Source organism: Electrophorus electricus, chromosome 8 (genome assembly GCF_041902795.1).
Source record: "Electrophorus electricus isolate QZ-2024a chromosome 8, ASM4190279v1, whole genome shotgun sequence".
Lineage (NCBI taxonomy): Eukaryota > Metazoa > Chordata > Actinopteri > Gymnotiformes > Gymnotidae > Electrophorus > Electrophorus electricus.
This window is the reverse complement of record NC_137504.1, coordinates 29,817,573-29,837,264: the sequence shown is the minus strand read 5'-3', so window position 1 is coordinate 29,837,264 and position 19,692 is coordinate 29,817,573. Positions and strand designations below refer to the sequence as shown.

Sequence of the window (19,692 nt, the reverse complement as noted above, 5' to 3'; positions counted from 1 at the left end):
GGCACAGAGTTGTACAATGGATATACAAGTCTGGATTATCTGAAAAAACTGAAAAACCTCACCATTAGTAAAGTCTCTGTGCTTGACTTCATTAGCAATTTACAAACCTAGCCAGTAGCAAATCAAAATCAGTGAAAGAAGTGCGTGTATGTGTACGTGCATGCATTTGACTGCAATAATGGTCATGTTTTGTCTTTTAGGCTCCACTATAGGATAGAACAGACAACAGTCTATAATGGCAACAATTGGTAAGGCTGCACTAACCAGTCGCTTTATTTGAAAAACCTACTTTGTGTGTTCCGAATATTGTCTGAGTCTATAGCCTGTTGCCTCACTGAATTTGTTAGCCATCTTTTAGCGCTTCAGTGGTCAGCTTCTTACCGCAGGCCTACCGTTGGCTAAATATTTGTAGATGGCAGACCACTCCGAACATTGCATATATATATATATATATATAATGCCATAAAAGCATAACTTCTGCATTTTGGTTGTTGTTATCTTTCTTTCTTTTTTCCTTTAAAAAAAAAAGGAAAAAAAAGAATTGAAAATCTGATGATTTTCAATTAAAGTATTATGTTTTAATCTTGTTTTATTTGGCACATTTTAATATTCATTAATATCTTATATTTATTTTAAATATATTTAATTTATAAACAAATGCATTTATAAATATTTTCAACACAGCTAAGGTTTGCAATTCCTGGGAGTAGTCCCTGGACCTGTTAAGGAGACGCGAGATAATTACATTTTTCGATTGTTTTATTTTACATTTTTTTTATTGTATTTAAACAGCAGTGAAAGTGTTTTGCCTGTGGTCTTAAACAATTCATTATTTTTTCCAAAAGATAGTGTTAAAATGTCTAATTCTATAGCAGGGACATTGAATTATTATTAATGACAGCTCCCTGTTAACCACCTAGCTGCATCCAGTTCACAATATATTTAATAATACGGATAACAGTGAAAATAAAACGTTTTGTTTTTGTTTTGTTTTTTTTCTAAAAAAAAAAAAAAAAAAAGGAAAATTAATTTGGAAGTTATGTTTGCCGAGTCGGTCAAACCATTGATTTGCACGTGTCTATAACGTGAACAACAGTAGTTATTTCTTTGAGCTTGTCAGTTATTATTCGCAATGCCAGTATGGGCAACGCTTACTAAATGTGTAAGGGACGACGGTGACTTCTCTTATATTATCAAAAAGGCCTTAATTGCGAGCACCTGTTACGAAGATAAAATGGCAAAATCACCCGTTATGATTTCCCAGTTCTGGCTGGCTCATGAAATGTCACATAACTTAAAATTTAACGGCATAAGATTACCCAGTGAGGAAAATGTTCCTAAATCTTCAAGCGAGAGAGAAATTTTTCGATCTTCATTTAACTACGGGGTTGCACGACTGGGACATGAGCGAGGATATTAAACTGACGACAACGACCGATCAGTTCTACCAAGGTACAAATTACATGACATTAAAAGTAAAATAAACTGCTTCGATGTTCGACAAGTTAACCTCTCGCTAACACCGTTCAACAGACGAAAAGCAAAATGACCAATATTTGGCGCAGTGGCGTTACTCAAGGATCTCGAGGAGAACGCTACCAGGAGCGGACTCAACGCACCGAGGCTCTGCTGATTGTGAAGGTGTGCTTATACTTAGTAAACCTTAAATAATCTTCATCTTAACCTTAACCTTCGCTTAATGTTTGACTTACAGAATCTATAATCCACCCAAATCTGTGGCTGATGGTAAACCCCAATAAAGCTTGCCCTATAACATACCCTAATAATGCAAATAAGCCATCACTCCCCCAAATGCCAGTAGACCCACCTGCCACAAGTTCTTACCTGCCAGCACCTGTACAAAACATGCACCATTTTCCCTCATCTGGTGAAGCCTGGCTAGATGGGTCAGTGCATGATGCATCTCTCTCCAGTGAATACCAGGTGAGACCCTGAGAACAACCCAGTGCTCCCTTGCTGATGGCCCCTCTGGTCCAGAACTGGAGGGTATTTCACAAAGCAGGATTTCTCAGTAAGCATAGTAACTAAGCCAAAAATGACGATTGGCAAACAGCAATGTCTTTTATGCTTCTTCTACTGGATAGTTTTGACTTTTGGATCAAGTCAAAATCTGACTCAAATCTCACTGTGTGAAATCCTGACTTGTGAAATACCCCTCTGGTCTTGTATTCTCTTTAGACCTTTAAACCTTTTAAAAAGTAGTTTCCTTCCTTTAGTAAGCACTTTCACTCTGCAATAAACAACTTAATGTAAATGTTATAAAATAATATCCTAACCACCACAGTGTAGCCCTCTTTTTACAAGACTTTTGCATACTTGATGACATTCATTCCAACCAGAATAAAAATACATAGAATCTTGGATTGCTGTCGTAGGCATTACAATCATGAGTTCCACCCACTCTTCTGTCACTCAAGCCCACTGAGGACGATGCATCCTCGGTGGACGTGCCCATCTGCCGCAAGGTGAAGGGTGCGCGAAAGAGCCATGCTCCTGCAGGCTCATCCCCACGCAGGCGGGGCCTAGCCCAGAGCAGGAGGCTGCAGAGGGCACTGCAGGACTGCCGCAACCTGAAGAGCGGGGCATGGCCTCGGCCGCCCGTCAACTACTGCATCCTCATTGCCATGGCACTGAGCAGTAGCCGCACAGGCAGCCTGAATGTGCAGCAGATCTACAACTTCACCAGGTGAACACAGGACATGCTTTCAACAGTTGCTGATTTTTGCACTCGCTCCTCAAATTTGGAAGGTTTTGCTGAGTTGGTTTTTTAAAAATGGCTTGTCATTTGTTTTTCTTCTCTTCTGACTCCCCACACAACTGAGATTGACACAAATGGATGGCTCTTGTGCTCTGGGAACTGGGCCAGGACAAAAATGTGGAGTGGCTGGATACTTTATTAAGCAAATGTTAGCCAGAAACAGCCATTAAAATTAAAATCATTTCTCCATATGTGACTAGTTTTATTGGTGTTTTGACCTAAGCCCTTCACTTGTATAGATGACTGTCGGGTCAACCGTTGCCATCCATCATGTTTCCCTAGAGAGCACTTCCCTTTCTTTCTCACGGCTCCCGATGGCTGGAAAAACACCATCCGCCATAACCTGTGCTTCAGCAACAGCTTCAAGAAGACTCCACAGCAAGTGACCGGGGAGGGCAGGAGAAAGTCCTGTCTATGGCACCTGACCCTGGACGGCCGGCGAAGACTGAGGAACGAAATCCATACGCTCACCGCTGACTCTTTAAGAATGCTGAAGAGGAGCATGAACTTCCCAGGTGAGATGGCAGATGCAGCAGTGTGTGGTGAGGGGCCCTGATTTGTTTTGGGGTTTTTTTGATCAGGTAATCCTGCAAAAAGCTAAAGGTGCTTCAGTACTTTCTTGCCTGTGTCCTTTCTTTGTTCAGTGTGGGTCTATGGAAAAGTATAGGTTACTATAGCTAAGTGCTGGGGAAGTACACCATAGTCATTTTACCTTTGTCTTCCCTTGCTTAATCTATTTCCTTTTCTCTTTTCTTTACAGATATGATTCAAGCACTGTTCAAGTTGTAATCAGAGGTGCTTGGCAAGAATTTAAAATGAAGACCCATTTTGAAATGAAAAGCCTACTCTAGCATGATGACTGAAAGCTAATATTATGATTTTTTTCGTGTTGTTTTTCCTTTATCTATTATGTTTATCCCTTTGAGGTTTTCCTTAATTTAAAAAAAATATGTATGTATATATATATATATATACACTACTTCATGCATCAACCAGGATGTCAAAGCGTTCTATCGTTTTTTGTTACTCATCCAAGACACTAGACGGCAGTAAAGCCATTTGGAGAGCGTTTGCTACATAATGTTACATCAAGAAGTGTTTAAGGAATTACTTTGTACATCTCTGGATGCTAGAAATGGTTATCGTGAAGGAAAGAAGCTAGATAGCTACTAAAGATAAAATGGGAGCATTTTATTGTGCAGTATGCAGACAGACCGATTTCTCAGGAAAGGGGCATATCTACGGAAAAAGTCATCAGTGCAAACTTAAAGTAGTTCTGGTTAAATTCATAGAAAAGGTAAGATGGCTAACCTAGCAAGCTAACGTCCTCTGTGACGCTTGGGCTAGCTAGCTGGCTAATTATTTATTTTTCAGTCTCTTCCATTTTAGTTTTTTAATATACACGGTAGCTATGTATCGTAGAGTACCAATTACCTTTAGTTAATACGACAGTTTAAATGTTAAAGGTAACTTTATTAGCTCTTCGGGGGGTAACGTTAGCTGGATGATGTGCTAATGTGCTCAGGTGAAGGAAGCGCGGCGGTCTGTTAAACGACCGCAGGTGGTAAAATCCGACTTTATGCAGCACGAGGGCAAATTTTGGTGTTACTGTTGTGCACTCGAAGTGCAGAAGCACGTAGCCGACGGCAGCGTGACTGTGCTTCACGGAGGCTTGCTGGAACACATGAGCACGTAAGCGTGTGGCTACTACGAACCTTTCAACGGTACGCGAACTGCAGGAGCTCATTGAGTGAGATGGCTTTACCATTTAACTTCAGCCGAGAGCACCGCACAAACACACACGCGTTCTGGTGGAGGAATAAAGCCGACCCTAAGTTGAGAGACAAAGTCATCATCACGGAGGAAGAGATCGAGAGGTATCGCATCTTCTCCGTTACCTGAATTCCTACCTTCTGTACAAAGATATGGGGGCGGGCTTCCTTAAAAGACTGTTGATGTGTGCAAAAATGTCCTTGTAGATTTAAGGCCGAAGTTGCCAAGGCTATAGAGCAGTATGAGGAGAATGAGGACACACTTATAAAAGAGGTAAGGTTTGTGTGTAGAACAGTTCAGCAACGCTGTCATGCCCTGGAGATTGGGCATTCCAGTATTTTCTGCACACGTTATTTTGTATGTTTTCTCTAGCAAGCTGCCATAATCAGGTCCCAGGAGCATCACAGGTTGGAAGTCCTACAGTCTTTGATAGAGGTTGGTTTTCCTGGAATGAAGCAACAGTATCCATATCTCAGCAACCATCCCATTGGCTTTATTGAAAACATTTCTGTATATTGTCAATTTGAATTGTTAATATGTTATGTGATATGCCAGAGAATGCAAAGGTTTGTTGCATGTGACTGCTTGAAATGTCAGATAAACATGTAGGATGCATATGGAATAATAATTATTCCAAGCTTAAATGAACCAGTTTTAAAGTGATGTGGAAAAGATGTGGGTCAGTGCTGTTGATGTTTCCTGAATCAAACCCAGCCGGAGCCAGAGTGGCGACAGTCTGCTGAACAGGGCCAGCAAGTGATGCAGCATACAACCTGGTAAGAGATCCACACCCATGTAAGCCTGAGCACCACATACACACTTGTTGTAGTCTAAAAATCAATAATGGCAAATGTAAAATGACAGTAAAGGTGCAGTGGAAATGTTTCTCTTGAGTTTCTGCTGAAGTAACAATACGTGTCTCAGTAGCATGAGTGCTGATATGGCAAGCAGCTTTCAAGCTAGTTCACATGACTTGAGGGACCAGGCAGGGCCAAGCTACGTGGACCCCTTCCTGCAGAGGCAGTGGGCCGAGCCAGAACATGGTCTGACTTTCATCGGCCATCAGGTATCGTCTGTAGACTCCTTGTGTTTGATGTCATTAGAGTTCAGATACTTGTCACGGTCATCTTGAATCTGACATGCCATGTCTCCTTACAAAGGACTCTTCTGGTAGTGGGAATGTTCACACAGGTAAGTGAAAGATCAGTAGTTAATAGTGGGCAGTCTGGTTTGTGGCCAGTTGTTGTTGAAAGGTTGCTGTACAAGTTCTGCTCTCCTGTAGGAGCCATGCCCCCTTGGCTGTTGGAGGAGCCCGACGACGAGGGCATGGCTAGCACCCAGCAAGAGATTGGTCCCTCCCTGCAAGAGTTCCTTAAACACAGTAATCACATTTTATCTTTTGTGGTAGGGCTACAGTTGAACTAACCTTTAATTGCCAGTGGTACCTTGTCTTTGGACCATTTGTGAAAAGTATCTGGTACCAAGACAAGCACTGTGCAGATTGGCTTTCAGTAATGACATCTCATGTTATGATTTAATCTCTTATTTTTCTAAAATATTGTTTATTCACATAGTCACGTGCTACGGTTTAATCGTACTAGATTCCAGTCATTGTTAGCACTTGATTGGGGGTCGGGGGTCAGCCTTCTTACCTGATGGCCCTTCTGTAACACAGAAGAGCAAGAGAAGCTCAAAAAGCTCCCAGCCAACCGCGTGGGGGCTAACTTCGACCATGGTTCGTGCACCGATGCTGATTGGCTGCCATCCTTTGGGCGTGTGTGGAACAGCGGCCGGCGCTGGCAGTCCAGGTGAGCTCTGCCCCATGTCATGCTCACCCCCCCCCCCCCCCCCCGGCTTTCACCTGCCATCAACGGCACCAAACCATTCTGCTCATTCCTTTTAGGCACCAGTTCAGGCAGGAGGAGGCTAGAGGCAGGAGGAAGAGGAGGAGGGAGCGCGGGGGGAAGGCCACAGCAAAGCAGAATCACCTCTATAATGGAGACTTGTGATTTGACAAGTGCTCATGTATTGTGTACATATGACGTGTAAATATTTGGTGTTCTGGTTATGAAAAGGAAAGTCTCGATTGTAAGTTCTAGATTAATTCCAGCAAAATGAACAGGCTGATGTTTTAGTGTGGGCTTTACTGGTAGATGTAAAATCTGGCAGAGATAAATTGAGACTGTAAGGTTCAGTGTTCTGGCAATATCCCACTGCAATTGAGGTCAGTAATGGTGCATGTGTACTGGCTTTCTAAAGTTGCAAGTACATGACAGCAAAAACATGGACAATTGGATTAGTTCTAATTTCTGTATTATACCAATACAGCTTCATTTTCTCACCTTGAGAATTCTTTGGCTTCAGATCTAAATGAGTGTGTCATATCAACTTAATGGTCCTGGAGCCAGTGCATGATTCTAATTCTTTTTACCAGTTCCATCCCGAAGCTGAAATAACTTGCATACTATTGGCTGGGATCAAAAATCAAATTCATACAGGTGTGTTTCCAGTTTATTGAATAAAGTTAACAGGTGAAGTGGTTCTGGTATTGTTCTTTGGGGGAGAAACCCAACTTCTCACTCTTTTCCAAAATAGATAAAATGAACACAGTGTGCAGTATCTCCATTTTTGAACAATCTCAGTTCAGTCAAATTTAATAGAATCTAATAGAGCTGTTCATAGCAACAGAAATCTGAAAAGACATTAATAGTGCTCAATAATAAAATATACCTCATGAACTTCTAGACCAAAAAAATACAGATTACATTAATATTTAGGGATACCTTGCAGTTGTTTATTTTCTTTTTTTTTTTAGTAGTTTCTGTTAAAATAATACATGACTCATATGATGTAGAAAGCAAAAGCAAAAAAAACAAGGAATTAGGTCTCTGTAAGAGATGCAGTGTTGTTCATAATTGTACAATTTTACACTTAAAATTGACCCTTAAAAGGTCTTGCATTCTTAAGCAGTCCATGCATTTGTATCTGAAGCTTTTTTTCCCCTCTTCATATAACTTCATTCCCAAATCCCAGAAAAAAAACTCTGCCATATCCAATAAGACTTGTACTTATACAGGGTTGCATGTAGTGCTTCAACCCATGGTAATAGGTCTAGTTTCTCTTGGTTATCGGTGATATGCCAGAGATCTTCAGTAGCTTTATTTGACAGAACATTGTAGAGAACGTCAGGCAGTGCGCAGACAGCATTGAATGGAGATTTAGAAAGCTTAGGTCGAGAGACGGGTTTCAAATTGTAAAGGAGAGAGGATGAGTCCCTTAAAATAATTTCTACGCAAGAAGTTCCATAATGAAGTACAGCACACTGAGTGCAACCTTCAAACCGGAGATGAGCCTCAGTCCATACTGCCAGACTGGCTTTATCCCTGCACCCAGTAACAGCAGCACGAGTCCTCGTATAGCTTGGCCTTTTTACATTTTAATGGGTTTTTTTTTTTTTTCCAAAGATTGAATTCCACCCTTACAGTGTAACTCAATACGAGTTAGCATTTTAACCTTGAGGGAATCCTCAGGCTCTAGCCTGGTAACATTAAAATCAAACAAACAGCTGGACAAAAATATCGTCATTTTCCTATAGGCTGAAGAGGAGCTCATTAGCCCATGTCAACTGAATCATTCCTAGACTTTTTATCAGGGCCACACAGGCCTAATGCAGAGTGGCTGTAATGTATACCATGACTCACAATTGTACATTAACATTCATACCCATGAACAATAAGGAACGAATGATCAGGCTGTGGTAGTATGTAGTCCTTATGAAGGACATTTCACACATTCAATTTAGCTACAGCCTAAAAAAAATCATAACTACACCTGGTATAATTTTATTGGCCATAATATTAAACTGCAAGCAACAAGATATGTTTCTGCCTGCCAGTTCACTTTCCCACGACCAATGACATTTAATTCCACGTGGAAAAACTCAGTAGAACAGGGAAGGGCCAGCCCAAGCTGTAGTGTGTATATATACGCGTGTGGTCCCTCCATCCTCTCTTCCATTCTTTTCTAAGCGAGCACAGTGTTGATTTCGCATTGCGAGTGTTGGGGGAAGTGTTGGGCTGGGGATGCATGCATACAGGTAGGGCACGGGGCTCGATCCCAACAGCCATGATTCCAATAAGCAGAGGGCAGCACGAGGAGGGGGTAATGGAGTGGCTTTGTGTCCTCTTCCTCTGTAGTGTGTGAGGTTGAGCAGAGGAGCGGGGCTAGGGGCGGGGCAGTCCGTCACTACCCGTGCATAGGCATGGACGAGCCGTTAGAGTGGTGCCTGTCAAGCTTCTCCCGATGACTCCACGTGTCCTCTGCTTGCAGCAGCACTAGCTTTTATCTGAGAAAAACAGGAGGAGGGAGAACATTAAGGGTGGGTGGGTGTAGTGCATAAAAAAGTCAATCTAGCAGGGCAGTACCTCTGTTCTCTTCTAATGCAGTAGCTGCTTCCTCTGGGTGCCTTTGGCATAGATGGTTGTATTTTGTTTCTATTTCCTAAAAACATGAAATACAAGTGAGTTTAAATTTTTTTTAAAAAAAAAGACACACTGCAGAGTCCTGCGTAAAAGACACCTTAGTGTTGGCTGAAACGCTGACATCAGTCTAACTGAAATGTAATAAGTTGTAAATAGCATTGGATTTCCAAATCCTTATATAACCTTTGTGATAACTGGCAATTAAGTTTAACTTTATTTTCATTCAGTTTTTAACAACAGACAATGCATCAAAGAGAAATCCAGAACCTTTATTGTGAACAGGCAGCACAGTGCCAACAAACCGAGGTCGGAGGGTCGCGTTACCTTCAGGTGCTGCAGGCTGGCCTGGAGCAGGCGTAAATGGGTCATGACCTGCCGGCTGATGTTGGGTCCTCCACTCTGGGAAGATGAAGAGAGGAGCTTCTTCAGGTCGATGCCGGAGTCCCCTGCAGATGTTAGTTCAACACCACCTCTGCCCTGTGGGTCATCATCGGTACTGCTCTCGCCCGAGCCCCCATAACCCTCCAGCACCATGTAACTGCCTGAGAGAGAGAGAGGGGGGAGGGGGAGAGAGTATAAGCACAAGGAAACTATACATCTATACATTAGCAAGATGGTCGTCTTCAGCGGTAATCAATATGATCCCCCCACCCCCCCCCCACCCCCTTCTCAGCGGCACACACGATGCTCGCTGTAGGTAATGACAACCAAGGCAAATAATTTTTGCAGATGTTCAGTGTATTCACACAGTGTATTATTTAAAGACAAAATCCACTTTTTAATTGATTATAAACAGCTAGCTTGCACCTACACAAACCAGTCACTTTGTTAGGTGCACCTGTTTTACAGGTGTATTTAAAATGTGTGCAGACTTTATTGCACAATTTGGCCACCCCTGGCCCGGCCATTAATGTTCCGTTTCTGGCAGTGTCCTGGGTCGACGTCACTGCTGAGTTGTTCCCTATGCAAAAATCTCCAGCCCAAAGTGCGTCAAAAACCCTGACGAGTGACTAGAGGATGGCTAACCCAAGACAAAAATCTGATCTTCTCACCATAGTCCTCTGAATTCTCAAAAAATCCTCTTTCTCCAGACAGCGGCTCGTGAGAGTTCTCTTCCCTGGCCTGTGCAGTATCGGTCCTGTGTGCACCATTCTCCACCGAGCCACCAGGGGCAGCACTCTCCTCCGGGGCCTGCACAGTGCCTGGCCTGAGCGCTGACCCCTCGCCCTGCTCTCGGCCTCGGTCCCCGTCGTCCTGAGTGGCCATGTGATGGATCAGGAGCTGCCGCAAAGCAGCCACTGATGCAGGGGAAGAGGGAGTGAGAGAGTGGGAGAGGAAGGGTGGATATAAGATTGCACAAATTATAACCAGTAGTAAAAAGCCAAAATCGAAGCAAAGACTCCAGAGCTGAAATCTCATAAGAACAAATGTTTTTGTTAGAGAATGTCCTCTCACGGGTTTGGAGGCCTTCGTCGGCCCTCAGCAGAGGCGTCTCAAAAGCCTCCAGATCCTTCTCTTCGATAGCGATGGCCTGTCGCGATCGCTGCTTCAGGAACGGGAGCCTGTCGGCCAGGAATGCCTCCTCTTCCTCCTCTTCCTCTTCCTCGTCCTCCTCACGACCCCGGGGTGAGCCCTCCTCCTCACCCTCATCCTCGGATTTACTCTCGAATGGATTGGTTCCAGTCGTGCGATCCGGCAAAACCTCTGAGCATGAGGTGGTGTCTTTATCTGGGGACAGCAACAGAAAGCCATATCTACTTCACTCCAACCTAACATAGGAACACTAGGCTAAATAGATTCCATTACGCTAATGGAACTGTGCAAGCTGGCAGTAACTGCATGCCTGGAGACTGGGTGCTTCCAGTAGAGATGCGGTCTGGATCTTTGTTCATTTTCGGCACGCTGGAGTTCATCTCCTCGACGGCATCTCGCTCCCCACTGCAGAGAGGCCATATGTCATACGCAAACCAAAGACACCACAATACAAAATCAAACTAATACACACAATCACACGTCATCGATGCGCTGTTAATGATATTAAATTTTAAATGTATGCAGGTCCAACTCACTCAGTCTGAGGTAAAGGAATGATATTTAACTGTTTGGTCTTCATACAGTCTGCACTCTGGGTGATGAGGTCCTGCCACCTAGACAACCACAAAAAAAAACAACAACCGTGAATCAAAGGAGTTTTCAGAATACACTGAATCCATGGAAAAAAAAAAAACCTGATCCAAAAATGCTTACACTGCTCATGCTGACCTGAAGCTGTTAGGGGAATTCGGGATTTTGGATCAAGATATTTGGTCCGTTTTTGGCTTTTCTTAACTGTTGAATATATCAATTTTCCTGGGTGAAGACCCTTCGTATACACTGTTCTCCACAGCCATCCTGTCTAACTGATCTCCACAGAGTAAGAGCAAATCACCCAAATCAGTTTTGGCCCTTCATTGCCTGTGGCAAGCTGATCCTACATGTAGGATCTTGCTCCAATAAGCTCAATCTCCAGGCTCCAGGCTCCGAGCCTGGTGCCGCCTCCCACCCCCACCCCCTGTTCCTGCTCAGCCGTAGAGGGCCACACTTACGTTCTTTGCTCAGATACGGTCTGTGCCATCAGCTCGTAGATCTGCGCCCCGTTGTCCGACATGGACAGCACAAAGAAGGACTTGTTGTCTGTGAACATCACACCGGAACAGTGAGTTAGCCCATTTCTCTCTCCCACCCCTGGGACTTGGGATCAATCCATAAGCCTCAGTGTTCCAACAGAATATTTCAAACTGATGTTTTAGCATTGACTGACTGACAAATCACTTTTGATGCATTACAAAATGAGCTTTTAATCTACACTCAAAAACATCTAAACAGTCTAAGTGCGAGAAAGCTCTGAATCAGAGATACTCAATCAAGTCCGCGGGGACCCCTGCCACTCCAGGTCTTTGTCCTGTTTCAGCACCTCAGACACATGCACAAAGTCTGCTAAGCTCTTCTTTACTAGGCTAGAATAGAACAAAAACCTGGTGTAGCTGAGGAGCGCACTGCGACTCCAGTCCTTTTGTGGTGCTAGTGTCTGCGGCGTGCCTCACCAGTGGCCACGGAGCGCACCAGCACCGTGCTGAGCTTGATGATGGGGCTGAAGGTGTGCTTGGTGTCTGCTGAGCCTGCCAGGTTCTTACTGTGACACTTCAGGATCAGTTTCTCATCCTGCCTCTGCAAGAGCACCAGGATGTCCTCCAGCAGGAGGGTGTACAGCTCTGAACACACACACACACAGACGACACTGCAGGTCACGCTTGCTGTAAAGAAGCTAGTTCTGTGTTGCCTGCACATGTACTATACCCATGCTTAATCAATCCCAAATGACAATGAAAGTGAGAATAGGAACCGATGCAGTTATCGGTGTATTGAAACGCTCAAGGAACGCTAACCAATAGTCTTGTCCTTGTTCACTTTCCAAGAGAGCGGTCCCTCGTGCACCATCCTCCTTTTGGTCAAATCGAGGTTCTGCAGGGGAACAAGCTACCCGTCAGGAAACTTTAAATCTAATCCGATAAAATCATTCTACACGTTGCTGAGGTAAAGAGTAAAAGGGTTCCTGCCTTAAACTCCGCAATCATGGGATATTCACTTTGCTTCAAGGAGGAGAGATCCAGCCTTCTCTGGTAGTCCTCTAATCTCTGAGGAGGAAACATGCAAAAAGAGAGACCCAGGCAAGTGAAGCTCTGTTCGGCTATGGGGCGTGGTTATAACGTTTTCTCCTGGGCCCAGTGGGGAGCGAGGCACTCACCTGCTTATTTTCAGCCTCCTTCACCTCCTGGTTGACGTGGTTGAGAATCTTCCGGCAACACTCGCCGGCGAGTTTCACCTTACTCTTCTCCTCGGCGTCATCTGTGGGGAGAAACGTGCGCACGCTAACGTGAACTTGGCGTTTGTGGGGGAGCGGTCAGGAGTGAGAGGTGTGCCTGGGGCAGGACAGCGAGAGAAGTCAGAGGGGTGTGGTACCCGTATATTTGGCGATGTTTTCCAGCAGAAGGGGGTATTTGGTGAGCCTTTGCATCTCTACAGGAATAATGTCCTTCAGCTGCAGCCGGCGGCACTGCCGATTACTCTCCGCCTCCTGTAATGCACGTGTGCACACACAAATTCACTGCTGTTCGTCAGGCTCTCGGTACTTCCATGCCCAGTGAGTGACAAGAGGCATGATACAGATCTTTCCAATAATACCACACACAAAGGAATGATTGATATGACTGATATGACTTTTAGACCTCTGAAAGTAGCCAAGTACAAATGAAGAATAGTGGAGGACCAGCTCGCATGAGCTACCTCACACCCAGGAACTTATTAAATAAACCGAACTTGAACTTATTTCCTTTACGTTCATGACCACAATAACCTTCTGCTTCAATGGGCACTGTGCGCATGCGTGTGCGTCTTCTGACTCTGACCTGCACGAAGGAGGCGAAACGCTGGTCTTTCTTCTGCCTGCTCTTGATGAGCTCGAGGGCAAAGGGCTGGTTACTGCAGAAGGTGCCTGCAGCCAGCTTGATCTTCTCTTCTTCTGCACCACTGAACTGCGGAGCAGGAAGACAGAAATAAAAAAAAATAAAACGCGCACAAACACACGCAGACACCCACACACACACCCAATTGACTTCAGCCTTTATTGATACCAGTACCTGCGATCCACAGTAAAGTACATTCTTGCTAGTTAAGGAGGGAAAAAAAGCCTGATTAAATTCAGACTCAATGGTGCACTGAAGTAGGCATTTCTCACCCAGGAGAGCAGATCGTCTCCTATAACGTCTATGACTGCAGCGTCATTATTCTTCCGGACAGCTGTCATCTGCTCCATTATGGATGCTGGAGAAGGAAAGAGCCAGGTCACAACAGCCAAACCGTGCTTGTACTGTGCCAACCGCCAGCAGTTTCTTCCATGGCCTGTGAGCCTCTCTCCCGCAGCACACGGTCAGACCAACCTTGGTAATGGCTTACCGTGCAGCAGGACGATCTCCTCCAGGTTGGTGAAGATGTTCTTGATGTCGCCGGGGGGCAGGACGGCCTCTCGGCTCATCCTCTGGTAGAAGACGTTCTCCAGTACCTTCAGCATGCGGAGGTGGGCACGCTCCGTGTAGAAGAGCTCTGGGAGGTGGGAGGAGGGGGAGGCCAGGCGAGAGAGTGTCAGAGAAGCCCAACGACGGAGACATACGCCACACAGGCCTGAGAGTGGCTGGTGTCACGGTGCGTCATGAATGTATGGTAAACCAGGTGTGGGCACAACCACAGACATGCACACCTACTCTTATTTATTATTACGTTTGTTATCTTTTCTCTTTTCCATTTTTGGAGTTTTTTTCCCCACTTTTGAACAGCGAAGATATTCTAACTATGAAACAACACCCATGAAATTCTGGAGTCTGCAAAAAGACCTGTTGCACATGTATACACCCTTATCTCATGGTCTTGGGCTGTGTGTACACGTGCACGTGTGAGGAAGGTACTGACCGTTAATGACCTCCTGCCTCTTGATCTCATGTGGGGGCAGCTGCGCCAGGACGTCCCTGCTAACCAGCGTCTGCCAGTGGGGGGGGTCCAGCTCGGCCTCCACCTCAGTACCCTGGTCATCCTCGCTCTGCACCTCCCCTGAGCTCAGAAGCTCCATCCTACAGCGTGCACACGAATGTACACACACACACGGATATCATGCAAAGCAATAGTGTACATCCAAGACAAACCAAACAGTCATTGCCACGTGTAAGGGTGTAACTGCAGAGGAGAGTATGTGCCAACGGCCAGCTGGGAGACAGACAGAGCCCTCGGAGTTCTGCTGGCTCATCTTACGCAAACACTGTACATGCTACACTATCTTACTCCATCAAAAAAAAATGGAACTCCGTTAGCAATTGTATGGCATGCTGACTCTAAGGGTAAAATGCTACTTACCTCCTGAGTGGCCGGGGCGTGCCTCCGTCCAAGATCCTGCAAGGAAGACACACCACAGGTCAGCCAACCCCCCGAATCCCACCAACCACAGCCCATCCCCCCTGACCTGGAACCCAGCGGCTGCCCCTGCAGGGAGATTTCTAACCAGTGGCGAGTATCTCTCTGTAATCGGCTTAGAGCCAATCTGGAAAATTGTGCTTATTCCTTCCATGACATCATCTGGAATGAGGGTGTCTGGAAGCTGCCGCAGTTGATTTTTATTCATTTGAATTGCTATGCAGCATGGGTAAAAAGAACACCAACTAGGAGAGAGTCAAAGCTAAAGGAAAAGATACTATTTTGAGACTATTTTTTCCAGTCACTTGATAAAAAGGAAGGTGGATGGCGACCTACCTCTCTGCTTCAAGCTCCTCCTCCTGGTGGTCCAGGGCACAGGAGCTAAAGTCAAAGTGTGTGCCTGAGGAAGCGGAGTCCTGGCCTTCGATTGGTGGGGCGCTGTCTCCGAGTCTGAGCATCGCAGAGGGGGGTCCGCCTGCATGGGGGGGCAGATGAAGAGATAGCTGAAGACTCCGGTGTAAGAGTGAACCATCAGGGGGAGGCACGAGGAGCAAGCCGAGCCGGTCTCACCCGTGTCGGGCTCTCTGGGGCCGCTGTCGGGGCCCTGGGTGGCGGGAGCGCTGTGGGGAGGGGAGGCAACGTAGGCGGCGGCTTCCGGTGCAGCGGTAAGCGGGGCGCCCCGTGTGCGGGCCGACGGCGGCAGCGGGGGGTCAGACGGCTCGGCTGGTCCTGGGGCAGTCTGAGGGGGCTGCTTCTGTGGCCGGGGTTTGTTCTGCTCAATGGCCTTGGTGACTGAAAAAGAGAGTGAGGTTAGTTAAATTTCACTGCTTCTCAGGTTAACCTTCACAGAATCGTGGTGTTCCAAATGTTGGTCAAGGTTGGGAGATGGCGCCCTTTACACAGGGATATACAGGTCCTCTAATCTATGCAATCAACATCCCATAACTGACAACAAATACTTTAGATTTTTCCCAAAAAATAGGGAAATCTTTCATGTCTTGGGAACTGCATTTCAGTGCTTCGTTTAGGAAAGGATATGGCACAGCAGTCATGTATAACAGCGCTGCATCTATGGGAGCAAACAGGAAGCCGCTCCTGGGTGCCCCAGACAGGCACTTCCTCAGGACACCCGTTCCATCCTGCCGAGGCAGGACGCTGACCTCAGACCTGCTGCCATCATAATGCCTTGAGCCTCCGACTTCGCTACAGTGCAGTGCAGCTGAACCGAACGCAGTTATTATCTTCAGAGCTGAGCCCCCCTGTCAGCACCTTATATCTGGCATTCATTCCATCCACACAATGGAGTCTCAGGTCTTTGGGCATGTCTCAAACTCTAAAAGGCTTTGGGACCCATAAATAGGTGGTGCTATTTATGACCACGGAAGCTTAGTGTGGGCGTGAGCGCCAAACAGGCGGGGGTGGCTTACTGGCAGCAGTGTCGATCCTGCTGGGCCGGCTGAGGATGCTGTGGAAGCGAGGCTTTTTCACCTTCTCCTCCACACCGCCGCTGCCGACGCTGCTGTCCTTCTCCGCCCGTATGGTCTTCTGTTTGGGCTGGTGGTGAACAGAGCAGAACATGGGCGTGAGCGGCCGCGACCGAGCCATCAGCAGCATTGGAAAGTGAAGGCAGCTCCGATGGGCCGCGTGCTGGGCTTCTACCTTGATTTTGGGCAGAAAGTTGATGCGCTTGGGTTTAGGCTCGAGTCCCCGAGACTCCTTCACTTTCACCCCGAGATGCTTCATGTAGGACAGGATAACGTACTGCATGGTGGTACTGAGAGAGGGGCGGGGGGGGGAGAGAATGTTCCAGCTGTGTTACAAAAAGAGCATCTGTCACACAGACATGTCCAAAGGACATGAACAATAATAAACTTAGACAATACAGAGGTATGACAAATAATATTGAAGGCAATACTAAGACATCTGCTAAGGAATTCAAATACAGGGATACTGAGAGTAAAACATAAATCCTCTTGGCATTCTGTATTCACTTTCCATTACAGGTACAAATGCGGCCTGAATCTATACTTGACGCATGTGTATCTGTAGGTTGGGAAATGAGACCGTTTTCCCCATTTTTGTCCAGCAGGGGGAGCAAGAAAACAACATCTTCTTCCCCCCACAAGCCCTAGCAACTGGCCGTGGACAAGTAGGACTCCGTGGTAGCCGCCACCTTATACTAGCGCACCAATAATCCCTGCCACCTTCTGTTGTGAGCCGCACGAGCTTCCTCGGTCTTCGGCCATCTGGCTGCGTACAAAACCCTCACGTGCACGCAAACACACGTGCCGACACCATTCCAGCATGCGCACCGTATGGGACATGGAAGGATCACATGCTGCACAATATTCAATATACACTGCCCCACAGCAGTAGGCAGTGGTCATGCACTTGCAGCTGGCTGCTGTCTGTAATGAGCTCTTCAGAGAAGAGGCATCAGGAAGAAGAGCTATGCTTTTTAACTGGTAGCTGTAATCAGCTGTTGTATGAGAGGTGTTGTGGAAGGTGCAGCCAATGAGGCTAACAGAATATTCATACACCAGTGACTTGCTGGTATTGTGGGACTGACGTAATGTGAAAGGTAAAGTGAATTCCCCTTACCACTTCTCCTCTTCCGTAGCCGATGACGGCAACCTGTGAGAACACACAGACACACAAGTTTTACTTCTCTTTTCTGTAAGATATACATTGTGGCTCTGTGCATAAATAAAGATCTAGATTTTAGATTTTATTGTCAGTGTCTGAAAGGACAGAGCACACTGCTGTCTGCTGGCCTTCCACAGTGGCCACGCACGCACGCCCACCCACCCCTCTGCTGGTCTTCTACAGTGGCCACACACCCACCCCTGCTGGTCTTCTACAGTGGCCACACACCCACCCCTGCTGGTCTTCTACAGTGGCCACACACCCACCCCTGCTGGTCTTCTACAGTGGCCACACACCCACCCCTGCTGGTCTTCTACAGTGGCCACACACCCACCCCTGCTGGTCTTCTACAGTGGCCACACACCCACCCCTGCTGGTCTTCTACAGTGGCCACACACCCACCCCTGCTGGTCTTCTACAGTGGCCACACACCCACCCCTGCTGGTCTTCTACAGTGGCCACACACCCACCCCTGCTGGTCTTCTACAGTGGCCACACACCCACCCCTGCTGGTCTTCTACAGTGGCCACACACCCACCCCTGCTGGTCTTCTACAGTGGCCACACACCCACCCCTGCTGGTCTTCTACAGTGGCCACACACCCACCCCTGCTGGTCTTCTACAGTGGCCACACACCCACCCCTGCTGGTCTTCTACAGTGGCCACACACCCACCCCTGCTGGTCTTCTACAGTGGCCACACACCCACCCCTGCTGGTCTTCTACAGTGGCCACACACCCACCCCTGCTGGTCTTCTACAGTGGCCACACACCCACCCCTGCTGGTCTTCTACAGTGGCCACACACCCACCCCTGCTGGTCTTCTACAGTGGCCAGGCTACAAAGCCTGTGTCACTCTCCACTTGCCCCTTTTCTCTGATACAGTCAGGATCCACTTCATTCGCATTTACAGCATTTGGCAGAGGCGAGAGTGTTGCCAGAGTGACTTACGTATTTATCAGTGTGACAGTACATGTCACACTCACAACTTTGGTGTCTCTAGCACCAAACTACCTGCTCTGCCAGGTGAGCTAGAGGAGCTCCCAGGTCCCCACACTGCAAGATCCCAATGCAACCTGACCCAGTTACATTAGGAAGCTCTTCACAAGGGTTGGGAGGGTTGTTCGAGCTGGGAAAACAGAGAGTGTGCCAGAACTTGGAAAGCTTTTTAAATGCCATTCTGATTGGTTCTGCTGGAGCTCACAGTTGGCTCCGCACCGGCTGTGCTAGGCTAAGTGCCATCTGATCCCTTCACCCCTCTGTGCTGTGTCAGTGCAAAGTGACCTCCAGGCAAACAAATTCAACAGCAGCCAGTGTGACAACTGCATAAAACCTGTCCAGATTCACAGGGCCCTGGGCCTGGTCTAGAGTCGACTTAACACCCCACAGTGCAAGAGCACTGTGATCGCAGAAAGGCCACCAGATTAGGGTGGTGGGCGTGTACACCATGTACTGTAAAGAATGCTTTTGTCTGAACAAAACACACTAGTAGAGAGAGCAACTATTTGAACCATCACCTATGAATGTTTCATCTGTAGTCTTTCTATCAGGGGGTGTGCCTCTACTCCACTGCAAACCTGAGCGAGGGCGTAACTTTAGAATCCCTGAGCTAAGATCACGCAAGCAGGCACATGCAGTGGGGTGCGTGTGTGTGTGTGTGTGTGTGTGTGTGTGTGTGTGTGTGTGCGCGTGTGTGTGTGCCCGCCGGCTGCTGGACTGTAGCGATGCAGCACACTCACAGCATGTCCTCGAGCTTGACCATGATGTGCTCGGCGCACGAGCGCTCCCTCTCCAGGGCCACACGGTCACGCAGCCTCTCCGTGTCTAGCCGTGTCAGCTCGGCCTCGGCCAGGGTTAGGCCCATACTGCGCTTCTGCCTGGAAACACACGCACACACGCACAGGAGACTCATACATTTCACTTCTTGTTTTTGTAAATGTAAACTAAGGTGTACTTTCCAGGATATACACACGTGCACATGTAAACATGCACACAATTTTATTAACAGAGTATCCAA

At 46.8% G+C, this 19,692-nt stretch overlaps 3 protein-coding genes across 5 annotated transcripts in view; 2 read left to right on the top strand and 1 right to left on the bottom strand.

Annotated features, from left to right (window-relative positions):
• The first annotated feature begins 1,230 nt into the window (after nt 1-1,230).
• foxr1 (forkhead box R1) lies at nt 1,231-3,776 on the top strand. Its single transcript, XM_027015904.3, has 6 exons — nt 1,231-1,452; nt 1,534-1,641; nt 1,715-1,944; nt 2,439-2,707; nt 3,062-3,294; nt 3,540-3,776. The coding sequence occupies exons 1-6, from the start codon at nt 1,332-1,334 to the stop codon at nt 3,566-3,568; spliced, it is 990 nt and encodes a 329-aa protein (XP_026871705.1). The 5' UTR covers nt 1,231-1,331; the 3' UTR covers nt 3,569-3,776.
• Nucleotides 3,777-3,874: 98 nt separating this feature from the next.
• On the top strand, nt 3,875-7,092 carry cenatac (centrosomal AT-AC splicing factor). Of its 2 annotated transcripts, none has more exons than XM_035526953.2 (11): nt 3,875-4,076; nt 4,305-4,471; nt 4,558-4,656; nt 4,759-4,825; nt 4,925-4,987; nt 5,267-5,328; nt 5,480-5,618; nt 5,713-5,743; nt 5,835-5,933; nt 6,228-6,360; nt 6,456-7,092. In XM_035526953.2, exons 1-11 carry the CDS (start codon nt 3,960-3,962, stop codon nt 6,559-6,561), a joined length of 1,083 nt encoding a protein of 360 aa, XP_035382846.1. In that variant the 5' UTR covers nt 3,875-3,959; the 3' UTR covers nt 6,562-7,092. The 2 variants fall into 2 exon arrangements, with proteins under 2 accessions (XP_035382846.1, XP_035382845.1); XM_035526952.2 differs by having other exon boundaries at nt 5,477-5,618.
• A 232-nt stretch (nt 7,093-7,324) lies between these two features.
• Nucleotides 7,325-19,692, bottom strand: part of arhgef12b (Rho guanine nucleotide exchange factor (GEF) 12b) — a 46,130-nt gene continuing 33,762 nt past the window's right edge. For both annotated transcript variants that reach the window (XM_081719051.1, XM_035526949.2), the window contains 24 exons: nt 19,415-19,552; nt 17,632-17,664; nt 16,690-16,804; nt 16,458-16,584; nt 15,601-15,822; nt 15,367-15,505; nt 14,974-15,009; nt 14,536-14,693; nt 14,026-14,172; nt 13,808-13,893; nt 13,479-13,604; nt 13,033-13,147; nt 12,818-12,918; nt 12,630-12,707; nt 12,459-12,534; nt 12,117-12,284; nt 11,619-11,706; nt 11,103-11,180; nt 10,877-10,971; nt 10,489-10,761; nt 10,086-10,331; nt 9,358-9,575; nt 8,977-9,052; nt 7,325-8,897 (listed from right to left, as the gene is read on the bottom strand). In XM_081719051.1, the coding sequence (XP_081575177.1) occupies nt 8,887-8,897; nt 8,977-9,052; nt 9,358-9,575; nt 10,086-10,331; nt 10,489-10,761; nt 10,877-10,971; nt 11,103-11,180; nt 11,619-11,706; nt 12,117-12,284; nt 12,459-12,534; nt 12,630-12,707; nt 12,818-12,918; nt 13,033-13,147; nt 13,479-13,604; nt 13,808-13,893; nt 14,026-14,172; nt 14,536-14,693; nt 14,974-15,009; nt 15,367-15,505; nt 15,601-15,822; nt 16,458-16,584; nt 16,690-16,804; nt 17,632-17,664; nt 19,415-19,552 (2,950 nt within the window). In that variant the 3' untranslated portion in view covers nt 7,325-8,886. The remainder of the gene's footprint in view (nt 8,898-8,976; nt 9,053-9,357; nt 9,576-10,085; nt 10,332-10,488; nt 10,762-10,876; nt 10,972-11,102; nt 11,181-11,618; nt 11,707-12,116; nt 12,285-12,458; nt 12,535-12,629; nt 12,708-12,817; nt 12,919-13,032; nt 13,148-13,478; nt 13,605-13,807; nt 13,894-14,025; nt 14,173-14,535; nt 14,694-14,973; nt 15,010-15,366; nt 15,506-15,600; nt 15,823-16,457; nt 16,585-16,689; nt 16,805-17,631; nt 17,665-19,414; nt 19,553-19,692) is intronic.

Bases quoted from the DNA above. Each gene is read 5' to 3' on its own strand.
- foxr1 (XM_027015904.3), top strand. From the start codon at position 1,332: ATGTTCCTAAATCTTCAAGCGAGAGAGAAATTTTTCGATCTTCATTTA. The intron at 1,453-1,533 runs GTACAAATTACA...ACCGTTCAACAG, and splicing joins GACCGATCAGTTCTACCAAG to ACGAAAAGCAAAATGACCAA. The intron at 2,708-3,061 runs GTGAACACAGGA...ATGTTTCCCTAG, and splicing joins CAGATCTACAACTTCACCAG to AGAGCACTTCCCTTTCTTTC.
- cenatac (XM_035526952.2), top strand. From the start codon at position 3,960: ATGGGAGCATTTTATTGTGCAGTATGCAGACAGACCGATTTCTCAGGA. The intron at 4,077-4,304 runs GTAAGATGGCTA...TAATGTGCTCAG, and splicing joins TGGTTAAATTCATAGAAAAG to GTGAAGGAAGCGCGGCGGTC. The intron at 5,329-5,476 runs GTAAGAGATCCA...TACGTGTCTCAG, and splicing joins GTGATGCAGCATACAACCTG to TAGCATGAGTGCTGATATGG.